Source organism: Anopheles coustani, chromosome X, assembly GCF_943734705.1.
Source record: "Anopheles coustani chromosome X, idAnoCousDA_361_x.2, whole genome shotgun sequence".
NCBI lineage: Eukaryota > Metazoa > Arthropoda > Insecta > Diptera > Culicidae > Anopheles > Anopheles coustani.
Window position 1 is genome coordinate 17062856 of NC_071290.1, and position 13656 is coordinate 17076511.

General features: G+C 47.5%; 1 protein-coding gene across 1 annotated transcript; it reads right to left on the reverse strand.

Moving 5' to 3' along the window:
- Positions 1–783: 783 nt before the first annotated feature.
- LOC131269647 (alanine--glyoxylate aminotransferase 2-like) lies at positions 784–12512 on the reverse strand. Its single transcript, XM_058272115.1, has 8 exons — positions 12180–12512; positions 7976–8021; positions 4985–5103; positions 2539–2773; positions 2366–2459; positions 2085–2287; positions 1789–2008; positions 784–1727 (listed from the first exon to the last, which is right to left on the reverse strand). Exons 1-8 carry the CDS (start codon positions 12283–12285, stop codon positions 1164–1166), a joined length of 1587 nt encoding a protein of 528 aa, XP_058128098.1. The 5' UTR covers positions 12286–12512; the 3' UTR covers positions 784–1163.
- Positions 12513–13656: the final 1144 nt, after the last annotated feature.

A 13656-nucleotide genomic window follows, 5' to 3' on the forward strand; every position in this document is an offset into this window, starting at 1 on the left:
AAAGCGCGTTCACATCTGGTGGATTCAATTATTTTTTTAGTTACATGTCAATCAACAACTCTTTAAGATTATTCTTTGAATTTTCGTTCGACTTTCATGTGCTGAAAATAAATTTATTCTTTGAACGGTTTCGCGGTTTTGTTTACAACTTCAAAGGTCATTTTGACATTCATCCGCCCGGCGTGAGCCACAGTGCGGAGCATGCAGATGTGGACGCGTTTTCAAACCGCTTTCATCTGTCAAAGAATTTTTAAAATGTCCGCTTTGTATTCTACTCTGAAAGTTGAACGCTTCAAAAACAGCTCCTGAAAATCGGTGCTAATAAAACCATTGAACCATTGTCAGTCCAAGCCAATTTATAAATTTCAAATAAACTCACCAAAGCCACAATGCCAAAAGCTGGCAACAATTAAAACGAAATATGTGCCTTCGGGTGTGCCAATGGCGTGACGGTAGTGCGAGGAAACCCTTCTGGCTTTACGTACGGCTAACCACTGATCTCTAATATTCTGTTTTTGAGCCACAGTAACTCTCTTTAGAGAGACGGCTAGTTTCACTACGGAATAGTATTTAAGAAAATAAAAATTGTGCCTTCAGTGAAAACTGTTTATTGAACAAATACATAAAAGAAACATTAAATAAAACAGTAACTCCATTCTTTATTATAACAACAGGTGTATTCCCCTTCTAGTCGTAAAGAAAGCTGTTAAAATCAACAATTAATCAACATTTTCTTTTATTCAGCTTAAATTAGCAGGAGACAGCAATTCAACAACGCGAAGCTGAATGTATTATTGATTTATTTATTTAGAAATAGTTTTTTTTCGTTTATTAATTGTTACTAAGCTATGTGTTGGCAAGAAAAAAGGAAATGTACACCGTATCATACACAAACATCTTCTAACGAGCAGCCTTGACCGATAAAGGCAAACTTCGTGAAAACTAAAACAACATAGCTGCAACTGGTTTCGGAGTAATGTGACGCTTGAATCTGATTAAAATATTGTTTGTTTAAAACCTCCTTAGAACTGTGCTTATTTTTAAAACAAATAAGTGATCGTAAATCCGTTCCCGGGCACTCCTGCACCATCAGACTGCGGAGCGGTACACACACACACTTCCGGTGGGCAGGCGTGCCGGACACTTCCGTGTGCCCGCTTAGCTTAGCTGGACTTGATGAGTGGCGACGTGTCGTGCTTACGGCAGGTGATCGGGCTCGGCTGCAGCAGGCCGCCGGTGGCGAGCGGATGCGTGACGCGCATCGGTACGACAACCGTCTCCCCCATTCCGGTCGACGCCGTATTCAATGTAGCGCTCAGCTGTTGCTGCTGCTGCTGCTGCTCGAGATAGGTGAGACATTCGCGGAAAGCGAGCAGGAATTCGTCCGCGTTCGTCATGCTGAACACCATTGGCGGCTTCAGCTTGACCACGTTGTCGTCCGGCCCGTCGCTGCTCACCAGCGTCCGGTGCACAGTCTTCATGCGCTCGACGACGGCTTTAGCGGCACGGGTGGCCGGCAGCCGGCGTGCCCGGTCCACCACCAGCTCGATGCCGACGAAAAGGCCCGTACCGCGGACATCACCCACGAGCTCGTACTCGTACTTGAGGGCGCGGGCCTGCTCCAGCAGGTACCGCCCGACGCGCAGCGCATTCTCCTGCAGGCCCTCCTCGTCGATCACGCGCATGACCGCGTTGGCGATGGCACACGACACCGGGTTGCCCCCGTACTGCCAAATAAAGAAAAACACGTCAACGTCAACGTCAACCTTCGCACCACGATTATCTTACCGTGTTGAAGTAGCAAACGCCAGTGGAGGCGAAACTCTCGGCTATTTCCGGGGTCGTCACGACCGCCCCGACCGGATGCCCGTTGCCCATCGGCTTGGCCACGGTAACGATGTCCGGGATGACGCCGTGCGGCTCGAACGCCCAGTAGTGCGTGCCGATGCGCCCAAACCCGACCTGCACCTCATCAGCGATCGTTACACCACCCGCCTTCCGCACCGCGCTGTCGGATGGAGTAGGAAAACAAATTGGTAATGAAAACTGAGGTCAGCAAACGAGCGTTTCCGGACACCACTTACTCGTACACGCGCCGGAAGTAGTCCGGCGGTGGGATGATCTGGCCGCCGCAGCTCTGCAAACTCTCGGCAATGAAGGCGGCCACGCCGGTGGGGCTGCGGTCGAGGATGCGCTGCACCTCCTGCGCGTACAGCTGCCCCAGGTCGGTGCCGTCGGGATAGTCGCAGTCCCGGTACTTGCCCCGGTACACGTCCGGGCACGGTGCCTACGGAGGGAAGAGACAAAGCACAGCGGTTCCTCACCACCTGCGACTTTCCTACACCACGCTTGCGTTGCTACCTACCACGTGGACAAAGTCGGGCTTCGGATCACCGCCCGGTTGGTTGAATTTGTACGGCGAGATGTCCATCACGGCCGATACGTGCCCGTGGTAGGCGCTAAAAAAAAAAAGGGGAAAAGGCTCAAATTAGACCCGGTTTGCACGGCAATCGGCCCCGGTTGACCCGGGTGACTTACTGATCCAGGGTGATGACCTCGTGGCGTCCGGTGTGCTGGCGCGCGAGCCGCAGCGCCAGATCGTTCGCCTCTGAGCCCGAGTTGACGAAGTAGCACACGGACAGGTTGCCGGGCATCTTGTTGGCCAGCGTCTGGGCGCACTTGACCAGCTCATCGTGCAGGAACCGATTGTTGGTGGACAGCGTTGCCAGCTGGCGGGCGCCCGCCTCGACCACCTTCGGATGGCAGTGGCCAACTGTTGGAGATAAAAACAAAGACTTTTGATCCATTTATCTACTTGGTTGGTGTTAGTTCACTATTGTTCAGTCGCTTTCTTAATTTAATTAATTTATTGCAAAGTTTGCTCGTTCTCATGCATTCTTTGATGAAAAAAGCATGAAATGATTGATGTTCCGACACGTTTCGAGAATTATTTACTACCCGTGAATTTTGACCATAGAGTAAAAGTAAATGAAATCCAGAACCAGAAAAGAAAAAAGAGAACCACCTGACTGAAGCAAAAGGCTGAATCTCTCTGATTCTTTGGCCATTCCTAGTTCCTATTTATTAAAATTAAAACAACTGAACTTGTTTTAATGTAGTTTTAATAAATTAAGCAAACGTTTGACGATGTTTCCAAGATAACGGATAAGGCAAGGTTATTATTAACAAACTCTAAAAACAAAAATTAAACCAATAGGTAAGAAGTCGTATCCCAATATCCCCAACCATACTATATTTAACTGGACTTAAAGAAACTGGACAGTAGTTTTATTTTTAATCAACATAATCAAGCAGAAAATTGTACATTTTAAATAAAATGTGGTATTATAGCAATGGGAAGCAGTATAGCTTCCGTTTGTCTCGCTAAGGGAGTAGGCACTTCAGCAGCATCACTGCTGGTCCACGAACCACGAACTCGTATCATTCGTAATCTAATCTACCCTCACGGCCGACCCAAAACCCTCCATGCTTGCAGACAACCGACAATTGTACGATTGCGAAATACTTGCTGGATTACATGACAGACTATTGCCCGAAGTCGGAAATTACGACACGGAAATTGAAAGCATACATCAAATGCGTCAACCCTTGATACGCGTGATGGTAATTAATTGTAACAAACTCGCCAAATATACTAAAAAGTAACAGTTTACTGCTTTTGAAGCTTGCTACAATATATTTAAAATATTGTGGGGTCCTTTAACTCCCATAGAACGCCATATCGTGGCTGAAAACCAGCGAGAAGGATTTGCACAAAGTCGCTGTTCAGACTTCTGGCGTATGGAGAAGTGTGTAGTGTGCAGTGCCTTCCGGAATTAAGCAACTTTATCAGAAAACATCATAAAGAGTACGATTCAGTGGTTTGGACATACCTGGCCACAGTAAATCATGCGCAAAGAGCATCGGAGGAGTTGAGCCGGTCAAATATAACTGAAATACCCCACACTGCTAACCCTCCTTATGCATTTCAACTACAACCAATCGAAAACACGTTTACAACAGTTAAAGGTAGGACCTATTCCAACATTTTAAAGTCCAAATGGAGCAGCATTTGGTCATGAATGCCTCACAACAACTGAAAAACATCCTTATGCGACTGGTTTTGTCGGCTAGGGCTAAAGTTTCGGCCAAGGACCGTAAGGCCAGCTTACTGGCGATCGGAATATTTTTTGAAAGTACTTAAAAGATGTAACTATAAAATGAAATTTACTAAATTAAATTAGCTTGGATAACTTTTTCCTTATCACCGATGAACATTTGTCATTTTTTTAAATGCAAACGTTATTTGGATACTGGTGTTAACAAATATTATTTCAATTACTTTCTTTGTACCAGATTTGTTTGCATTCTCCAACGTTGGAAATGAAGCAAAACAGTTGCTTACGCTTCAAAGTTCACATTCGCAAAAGTTTTAGTCCATGAAAAGGATGTTGTTTGGTTTGGAGAAGTGTTTCCAACCCTTGCAGCCATGTTTAACTGCGCTGGCCGCAAACAATCGTCTCGGAAACTGCCCGGCTCGGGAAGGAGGTTATCGGTACGTAACTATCGGTAAGCACGTGCTTACCCAGCCGGCAACTATCGGCCGGGAGCACACTGTTTGTTTATTTTTCCTATCAGACATCTGGGGCAGCGGTAAGAAGGGCCGATTTGGGTTTCGGAGGTGCGATAGCCTTTGCTAGGGCGGCCAAGCGATAAGCAGCCGAGACGGCGGCCACAGGGCACCCCGGTTGTGGTCGGTTTGACGTCAACGGCAACGGGAATGGGCCACGGAAAATATGCACTCTCATCGCCGTAGCCGATGCGGCGATATGTTTGCGCCGGCCATGGAGCATCGATTCACCGGTTTCCAGCGCTTCAGGGAGGGTCCCGTCCTTCGATCGGTCACGCGAGCCTTAGCGGGCCGCCCGATGCGCAGCACGTGAACCGCTCGTGTGCCCCCTTTGGCTCTTAGTGCTCGACTTACCATGCGCGACGTTGTTGATGCAATCGAGGTAGCGCGTCCCCTGCTCGTCGTACATGTACTGGCCCTGGCCGCGCACTATCTTCAGCGGGTCGGTGCGGTAGAACAGCTGGCACGATTTGCTGCCGGAGGGGTGGGAGAGAGAGAGAGAGAGAAGGATGCGGAAGGAAAATCAGTAAACCATCGGTGTAGCCGGAGGTACCCCCCACCCCGCTACCGCTGCACGTGCGCACGCGCGGGATGGATGGACACCCGCCTTTACCCCATCAATGACATCCACTTGACCGACTTGAGCCGAGCGCCGGGCGCAGCCAGCGCTTCCCCTGGCAACGAGCCAACCTCCCTCCCCCGGTACGAAGCTACAAAGACCACCCCCGTCTTTTATTGCAACCCTCCCGGTTGCCCCCAAACCACCCAAAAATCGGTCGCTTTATCGCGCGACGGGAAAGTGGTTTGTTTTTCCCTTTTGGCTTTGGCGCTTGACCCCAGGAGCAGGATTAGCGATTGTTTGTGCCGCCGGCCCCATTTGCCAACACACAGTGTGCAAGTCGGCGGCGCAAAACAATCGCGATAGATGTTTTTAAATGCAATTCTGATTGCATCGCTGAGGGGAACCATCGGTAGATTTCTTTTTACACTTTGACTCTCCCAAATTATCACCCAGTGGTTGTTTGATTGTTAATTGGCACACTCGCATACATACATTGTCGACAATCTGACGTTGAAACTCTACCATGCAAATAGTGGTCATTTTGTTCTCAACCCAACTTTCGATTTCAATCTCCTAAAACAGCTGAATATTTTTTCAACACAAAAACTTTTCCTAAAATCCAAAGCACTTTTGATGCACATCTCAACAATATGAAATAATGGTTTAAAGGTGGCTTAATAAATTTGCTTACATGTAGGTTTTACACGAAGAATTTTCACTTTTTTTTTTAAATTGGTAAAAAATAAAAGTTGAAAAGAATTTCGAGCCGATCTTTTGGACTCATAGGAAGCTTGTGGAATGATGGAGAGAGGTATCGAAAAACCAAAAAAAAAGCCCAAAGGTACCGCAATCTTTTCAAATGACGATGCTATAAAATTAGTTAAACCGTTTAAAAGCTTTCGGGAAATTTGTGCAGTTTAAAATAGGAACTGAGGGGTTCGCTTAAACTTGGTTCCAAAATACTCCTACAAACTATCACAAATAGTATGATGCAACGTTTAAATAAGTCTTCTTCTTTTTCTTTGGTGTAATGACTGTCGTTGGCCATGTATACCTATTGGGGGTTTACTAGACTATTCCCTTTTACCGCACGTCCCAAAGTTGATGAGCTTGGAAAATTCATTTGTTGGTCGGCGTTGGCCACCCGGGGGCCCACCGTGAGGCGGCACGACATGCTGATGGCGCGTGCCCCGCCGGAACCTGTATCCCTGACTCACGGACGCTTCACCAGTGCACCCACACTCCCCCCCTACCAACCCCTCACACCATCCCAGGTCGACGGCGAGGCGTGTGGACGGTGAGCAAGCAAAATGAATGCAAAACAATTTAATCTACACCTATCATCATCGTCAACGCGAGCGTCAGCTTCCCTGGGGGCGATGGCAGTGTAATGCGCGCGTAATTTATAGGGCAGAATAATGGCACCGTGCACCCGGTTCGCCACCGGCAATAAAAACAGCCTTGCACCCGCAGCCCGCCATGCGCCGCTTATCGTAGTGTCCCACGTGGTACGGCGCATGGAGCACAGCGAGCAAGTGGCCGCAATGAGCAGGAATAAATAAATGTGTACATAATTCAGGGAGAGCAGCACAGCGCACGGTACGGTAAAAGGAGGAAATTTGTACCACACCTCATCAGCTCCCTTGATGTATATATGGCGGTCACCTCGCTTCCTACGGCTGGCAGCAAGCGTGGCGGGGTTTAAAAATAGGTTCCTACCCGGTCGCGCGCGCGCACTCCCGCGGCTTCGATCTCGCCGTCGTCCCTTTTGGCGGCTGGGCAACATGTTTCTACATGGTTGGTAGGGCGCTAGGGGATGCCGATCCACGGGTGAGGGGAAGGGGTTTCGGAATCGACCACCTTCTGTCCCCCGCTTGTTGTGGCGCGGGGGCCGCGACGTCGTGTTTTGGTTCAGCTAAAGAATGCCGCCGACCGTGGCTTTGACCGTGATTTGCCAACCTGCAAACGATTGGGCTTGCGGCCAACATACGCCTCTCCGAGGCATGGCGAACGAAGGCGAAGTCCCTTTTCGGACGCGTGGTAGAACACTAACAGCCGGCCTTGTAAGCCACCGCAGACCGAAGCTGGATATTTCCGGATCCATCCAGAGGCAACCCGCAAAACCTGCCCGTGGACACCAGCCCGCCACCACGGACATTTTTCTTGCTTGGGCAAATGACCATGTTAGTGCTTCTGGCTCGCGCACTACTGTACACCTGTTCACATATGTTCAAATGGGGCAAAATTGATAACGCAAATAGCATCATTTTCATAATTTCATCTAGACGTCTGGTTCTTTGTGTGCCGGTCATTCACCGCTTGCTATTTGCTTGTAACTGAAAATAAAACACAAGCAAAGGTAAAATGTATTCCAACTCAAGGGCCACAAAACTACACGCCAACTTAGGGCATGAAATTCTCGTCTGTTCCCCCCCAAGTTCCGATCTGGTACATCACTGTGCTTGACCTTTCTTGAAGGTGTGTCTGCAAGGCATCGATTGCTCGCGCCGGCGAAAACAGTTTCCGTGCACAAACAAACAAACGAATCCTGTGACCTTCCGGTTCGGAAAGGATACCTACGGCTACAAGGGGGTTTATCGGCTGTGAGTATTTTTGAACGACATGGTGTTTGCTAACTAAATACGGTACAACCTGTTTGCCCAACGTTATGTACGAGTACTACAATTCGGCCAGGACATTGCTCGGAAGCATCATCCGCTGTCGTGGCAAGCCAAAATTAAAGTGGATACAGGAGAGATCCTTCACCTTTGCTCGGCGCTTACCCGATGTGTTTGTTGCGCAATTTGATTGTGTCGGATTTCGGCATCTCTTCGCGGGCCTCCATGGTTGCCTAGCTGCTGTTATTGTTATTCAGGATGCAGGACACGTACACACACACACACACGCACACGAGGACGACACGGCGCGGGAAGACTAGAGACGCACACGACAGTGGGGGTTTGCAGGGTTTTGGCCCTTTCGACAGACAGAGTAGTGAGTAGACGCACGGCGACGGACTCCCTACGGCGGGGGAGGGAAGGGGGAGCGCGTGACGGGGCAGCGAATGCGAGAGCGACAGCCTCCCGACAACCCAGCGTCGGTTGATAACGTCAAACTGAGGAACCGTCGATACGCCACGCCGCTATTTGTACTCGCCAATTTCTAGTACGTAAGGCTCGCGCTCGGTCACAATTCCGTGCACTCTCTCACTCTCTCTCTTTCTCTCTGTGTCCCTCTCTTACTCGCTCAAGCCTGTGTGGACACTTTCGAAAGGAACGTTTTTGTCGACCGCGGATCCGTCGACGCCGTCGTCGCCGTGGCCTAGAGCAGGGGTCGGCAAAGTACGGCCCGTCAGCTGATTTTATCCGGCCCGTAAAAAAAACTAAAATCATCTCATTTCCGGTTGAATATGTTCACGATATCACACACTTATTTTTGCTGAAAATGTACTTTTATGTCTTTACTCTGCATCCAGAATAAAAACAATTGAGGAATACAGTCTTCGATGCTATTAGAAAACAGATGTGCTTAAAAATATTGTAAACGTCTTGTATCTATGTTGTTTTATTTACAGGAAGTATGCCGGGAGAGTAACCCTGCTGGAACAAAATAATTTGAGTAGATCATTCTTACGTTTAAGTTGTTTCAAAATTGATACTCCATTCAAAAGGAGTTCAACATCGCATTCAAAACATAATTTAAGATATTTTTGTGGACTCTTTTTCATCGTTCACTTTCAGGAACCGTGTGCCGACCCCTGCCATCGAGCCGGACAACAGTCTATTGCAGTGTCCGCACGAGAGAAGGAGGAAGGGCGGGACCAAAACGAGAGTGGCGGCGAGTGGATTATATTTGCCCGGTTATCACTTGGCGTTTTTTTTAACTGTGTTGTGTTGTCAATAGCAATAGCACAGCACCCACCCCGCCCCGCAGCAGCCACTGTCATGCCCTTTTCCGCCGTCATAGGAAAACAACGTCCCCCTCCCTTGCCAACCCCTCCGCCACGGTTAGCTTACCATAGTTCGTGGCTGTCCCGCTGCACTGTGGGAACACCAGCGGCCATACGTGCTCGAGCTGTCCAGGCGTTGGTAGTTTATGCAAATCATTGTGCAGAATTTATGTGTGTGCTTCGAGATTTAGTTTTCCAACGCGAGCTACTCCATCAACAACTGGAAATTAGAACGGCACACGCCCGCACACGACAAGGGAAAACAAGTTTTGTCCCACTTTCCGAGCTACTCCCGCTGCCATGGTAACGGCGACCCAATGGTTGGCAACCACGGTTTCCTTCGGTTTAAAAATATTAAAATTATGACCCCGGATTGTGTTAGAAGCCCGCCCGTGCACAATGTACTCGCGATGGCAAAAACAATCCCACAACAATTACCAGTTGGGGTGTGCGAAGCCACGTGGAATCTATTTCGGAACGCCCCAAAATGCCCGAAACGTCAGTGTTTTGTGTTTTCAAAGCTGTTTGCTTTTTGTTCGTGCACATCTGTCTAGCACCCGAGTCCCTGGGACTGATAATATTCTCTTCGAAAGGGCATCTCTTGGCGGTCGGTGCGCGATAAGTGCGCCACACGGAGTGCCCGGTTTGGATCAATAAAAGTAAAATGCTGTAACAAAGAGGCACAAAAACGAGGACGTCTAGCCCAATCTCACCAAAAACCCAAATATCTCTGGAGATAAGCAAACTGTCAGACGGTTCACAGGGCTGACCCTCGCCAGCCCCAAATGGAAAGGCTCGTCGCTGGTTACCGTCACAACGTCGCTAGCCAGCAGCGAACAATTACACTATCTTCTCGGGCAGGGTTCGTTGGCATTCCCTGCATCCACTATCAAGCGGTCAAGCGGCCATCTGGCGAGGATCTGCAAGAGTCGCCGGGCAAGACGCAGGAACAAGATTGTGTTGTCTTCGATCGATTTTGGACGGTCCGATCGCTCTGAACCTTGGGTCAGCTGCGTCACACAGCACTGTACTTCTTCCTCTTCAGAGTCGGTCCTCTCGTACAGAGGAAGGTCCAGCCTCGGTCAGGATTCGAACCCACGCCGACAAGCTGGTGCGCCGTGCACGCAGCGCTGTACTATCGCTCGCCATTCCCCGGAAGAATGGCGCAGTGTCGGTGCAGAATCGGACCTATAATCATTCAATTTTCTAATCTACAACACGAACACAGTGTAGCGCATAAAATGGGACGCCCCCAATTATCAATTATTTGCAATGCAATACTCTCATAGCTGCGCAGGCAACCTTATGCAGGCGCAATAGCAACATGGAGATTGCTGAAACACATCCTAAGTAAGGAGATGCTCAATTCTACTACTTTTTTTGGGGTATAAGTATATAATCAGACTTCTCGCCTCTCTGAAGTTGAAGATTCGTTGCCAGATAAGATGTACAGCAGTTGGATGCAAAACATAAATTATTCATAGTCCTATAAAAAAAGGTACCCCACCATTTTCACAGCTCGATTCTCTAACTCTCATTTAAAGACCATCAATATTAAAACCATAACGAAATGTTTAAACTTAACATGAAGTTAGTTAGTTATCGGACTTCTCAGACTTGTATAATTCATCAAAAAAGTTTCCGGTGCATTTTACCTCACCAAGGCTACTATTTCATGCTACAATAGCTTCGCCATATGAGATCTCGAATCATCTTAAAATTAAACGTGTCGTGTGAGAAAATTAAAGTCATGGAGGTGGAAATCTGGAGTCTCTTATATTACGCACTGCTCACTTAATGCCAGATAAGGTTGAACAATGGAACCAAACACAGCTGAGCTGAGGACTATTATCCGGTGAGCTCGGTGCATGCAGGAAGTATGTCCAGCACCCTCGCCCACGCAAATATTTTCGTGCCCCGGTTCAGAGCTGCACATTACGACCCACGGCGCTTCAACAACAACCTGTTTATCCCAATTGGATTCCAGTTTCTTAAAGCACTCTCACTAAATCACGACGGAAGTATTACCTACCTTCGTTGTCAGCTGATGCGCCAGCATCGTTAGTGGATCCTTTCGTTGGCTGGCGATTGGAACAGCGTCGGTACAGTTTGGTCTCCCGTTTGGATCAGATCCAGTCCCTTACAGCTCCCAAAACAGTGCCTGAAAAAAACGAGACGACACAACTAAAGCGATGTTGAAATCAAGGACATGGTTACGCGGAATGTGCATTCGATTTCCTATTCGATAATTTTTATTTCTTCATTTGCTTTACTAATAGTGTTGTTCACGTAAGACACGTCTCAAATCCACCTTTCTGCGGCGGTAAATATTCTGTATTGCGCAACGTTTTACCTGAAGCAACGTTCCTATGTCTGGGCGGGGTAATAAACAGTGGGAAAATTAGTTTAATTAAATAAATAATGATCCGGGGAGAGCAACACACGGGAGGTATCTTTGTCACAACTTTCTTCTGTGTTGGTTTGACTAATTAGAATAAACCCTGTTAAAGATAAAATTTGTAGAAAACCATATCCATCTGCTTTCTGCCGACACGACACACACGAATTTCGATACGACTATCATTCTTTACTTCTTTCACTCGTTGTGCGCATTAAAATACTCACGTTTGTTTTTTGTAACCTTCTACCAAAAGGAAAGAGAGCTCGCCACGTTTATTGATACTCTGATGATCGGGTCGTTCAAAAATTGCACAACTCAACGCCACCTTCACCTCTGTCTGGTGCTCTTCTCGTCGTACACCCGGTGTGGACCGGTGGAAAGAATTGCAAGATTCGCCGAGAAAAAGAAAGTGCCTGCCCTCTAAAAGGCGATAACGCTGCGCGCAAAACCGGCGAAATGGCCACTTCAGGCTGTCGAATCTGAAAACCAGCCGGCTTTTCTTCTGTGCGCGCGCGGGGTGCTCTCCGGGCTCGTGGTTTCGTGTCTATTTTGTTTTTGTTTTTGTGTTTTTCTTCTTTTATTTAAATATCGCGCGGAAATAATGATAATGAACTGCTCTTTCTTTCCTTTCGCCCACGTTCACTCGCGACATGATGCATCATATTCTTGCTTCTGCTTTTGCGGTTGTTTTCGTGTTTAAATCTTATTTCTTCTCTGTGTTTTATGTTTTGTTCGTTTCGCATTCCTGTTAAAAAGACACTTTTATTTTATGTTCTCTTATTTCTATCTTAACCTCAAACGCTTACTACTTTCACCACCTCGCCATTCCCTTTTTTTCCACTCCCCGTTTATTTCTGCTCACGATCGGAACGATCATTTCCCCTTTTTTGAATACTTCAATGCATCTCTGCAAGACTAAATGTAATATATTTCCACCCGCCAAGGAAGGATGATGGCTCCTTCGACTTTCTTCAAATGATACCCCCTCCCTCCCGCTTCCCCCCACTTCTTCCGCCGCTACTCCACTTATATTCTGCCCGGTTAGCCTAGTTCTACGATCGCTAAGAAAATACAGAGCTTCTTATTTTAGGATATTAAATTAATGCTTTACTTGTTACTGTACTACTATATTACTTTCCGATGAATTCTCTCGGTGTGTGTTCACTGTGGCTTGCAGTGCCTGTGTTCGAGAAAGATCCTGCCGTCTTGCTACGTCATGCCAAGGTGGTGCCATTACAACACTCTAACCACCCCTCTACCATTAGCTCGTCGGCGCGTGCGTGTCGTACCCTTCTTCGTTCTTGCTTTCATGTTAATCAAAATGAGATCTATACAAGGATCGAGTGTTACTGCCGCACGGCGGACGCGTTCGGCCCACCAACAAAATAGTACTACTAGATTTCCCCTGGCCAGGATTCGCTTCGCGCGAACGTTATTGAACAGACGAGAGCGAGAGAACACGGAACAGAAACGCGTTAAAATACCTTTCCCACTGGAAAGGCTTCTATGCTATTGTTGAGTTTCGGAGGTTATTTAGCTTCGCTCGTGTTTCATCTTTTTTCCTGCACCGGCTAGTGCGACACATCTATTGCTACATTGCTCGTCGGTATGTTTTTGTTCGTGTATGTGTGTGTATGTGTGCGCGTGTTGTGTGTTGTGTATCTGTTTGCATGTGGACGTAGAGTTTCCCATAAATTTCTCCCAACCCCGTCAGGGAGAGTTAACGATAATCTATGTGGTATCATCGAGAGCTTTCTTCTTTTCCATACATATGTATATATATATATATTTATAATCGTCTTTATCAGCTTGATTTGATTTCTTTTTAACGATAACGGGCCTGTCTTTTCGCTCTGATAACGATTTAATCAATCGTGTAAGCAAGGACGACACCCAAATGTACACAACAGCGCACTTGGTTGCTCGTCGCCGTGTGAGAAGGATAACTGTGTTTCCGTTCGATCAGCCGATCGAAAGTTGAAAGGACAAAACGAACACAACAGAGAGTCGAAAAATATATTGAAAAACAGTCTGCGGCTAGTAAAATCGGACGCTCGTAAAATCAGACGGTCTGCGGTCTTTTCGCAAGGCTACCAAATATTGACCTTTAATGA

Bases quoted from the DNA above. Each gene is read 5' to 3' on its own strand.
- LOC131269647 (XM_058272115.1), bottom strand. From the start codon at position 12,285: ATGCGAAACGAACAAAACATAAAACACAGAGAAGAAATAAGATTTAAA. The intron at 2,460-2,538 runs GTAAGTCACCCG...TTTTTTTTTTAG, and splicing joins GAGGTCATCACCCTGGATCA to CGCCTACCACGGGCACGTAT. The intron at 2,009-2,084 runs GTAAGTGGTGTC...TCCATCCGACAG, and splicing joins TACTTCCGGCGCGTGTACGA to CGCGGTGCGGAAGGCGGGTG.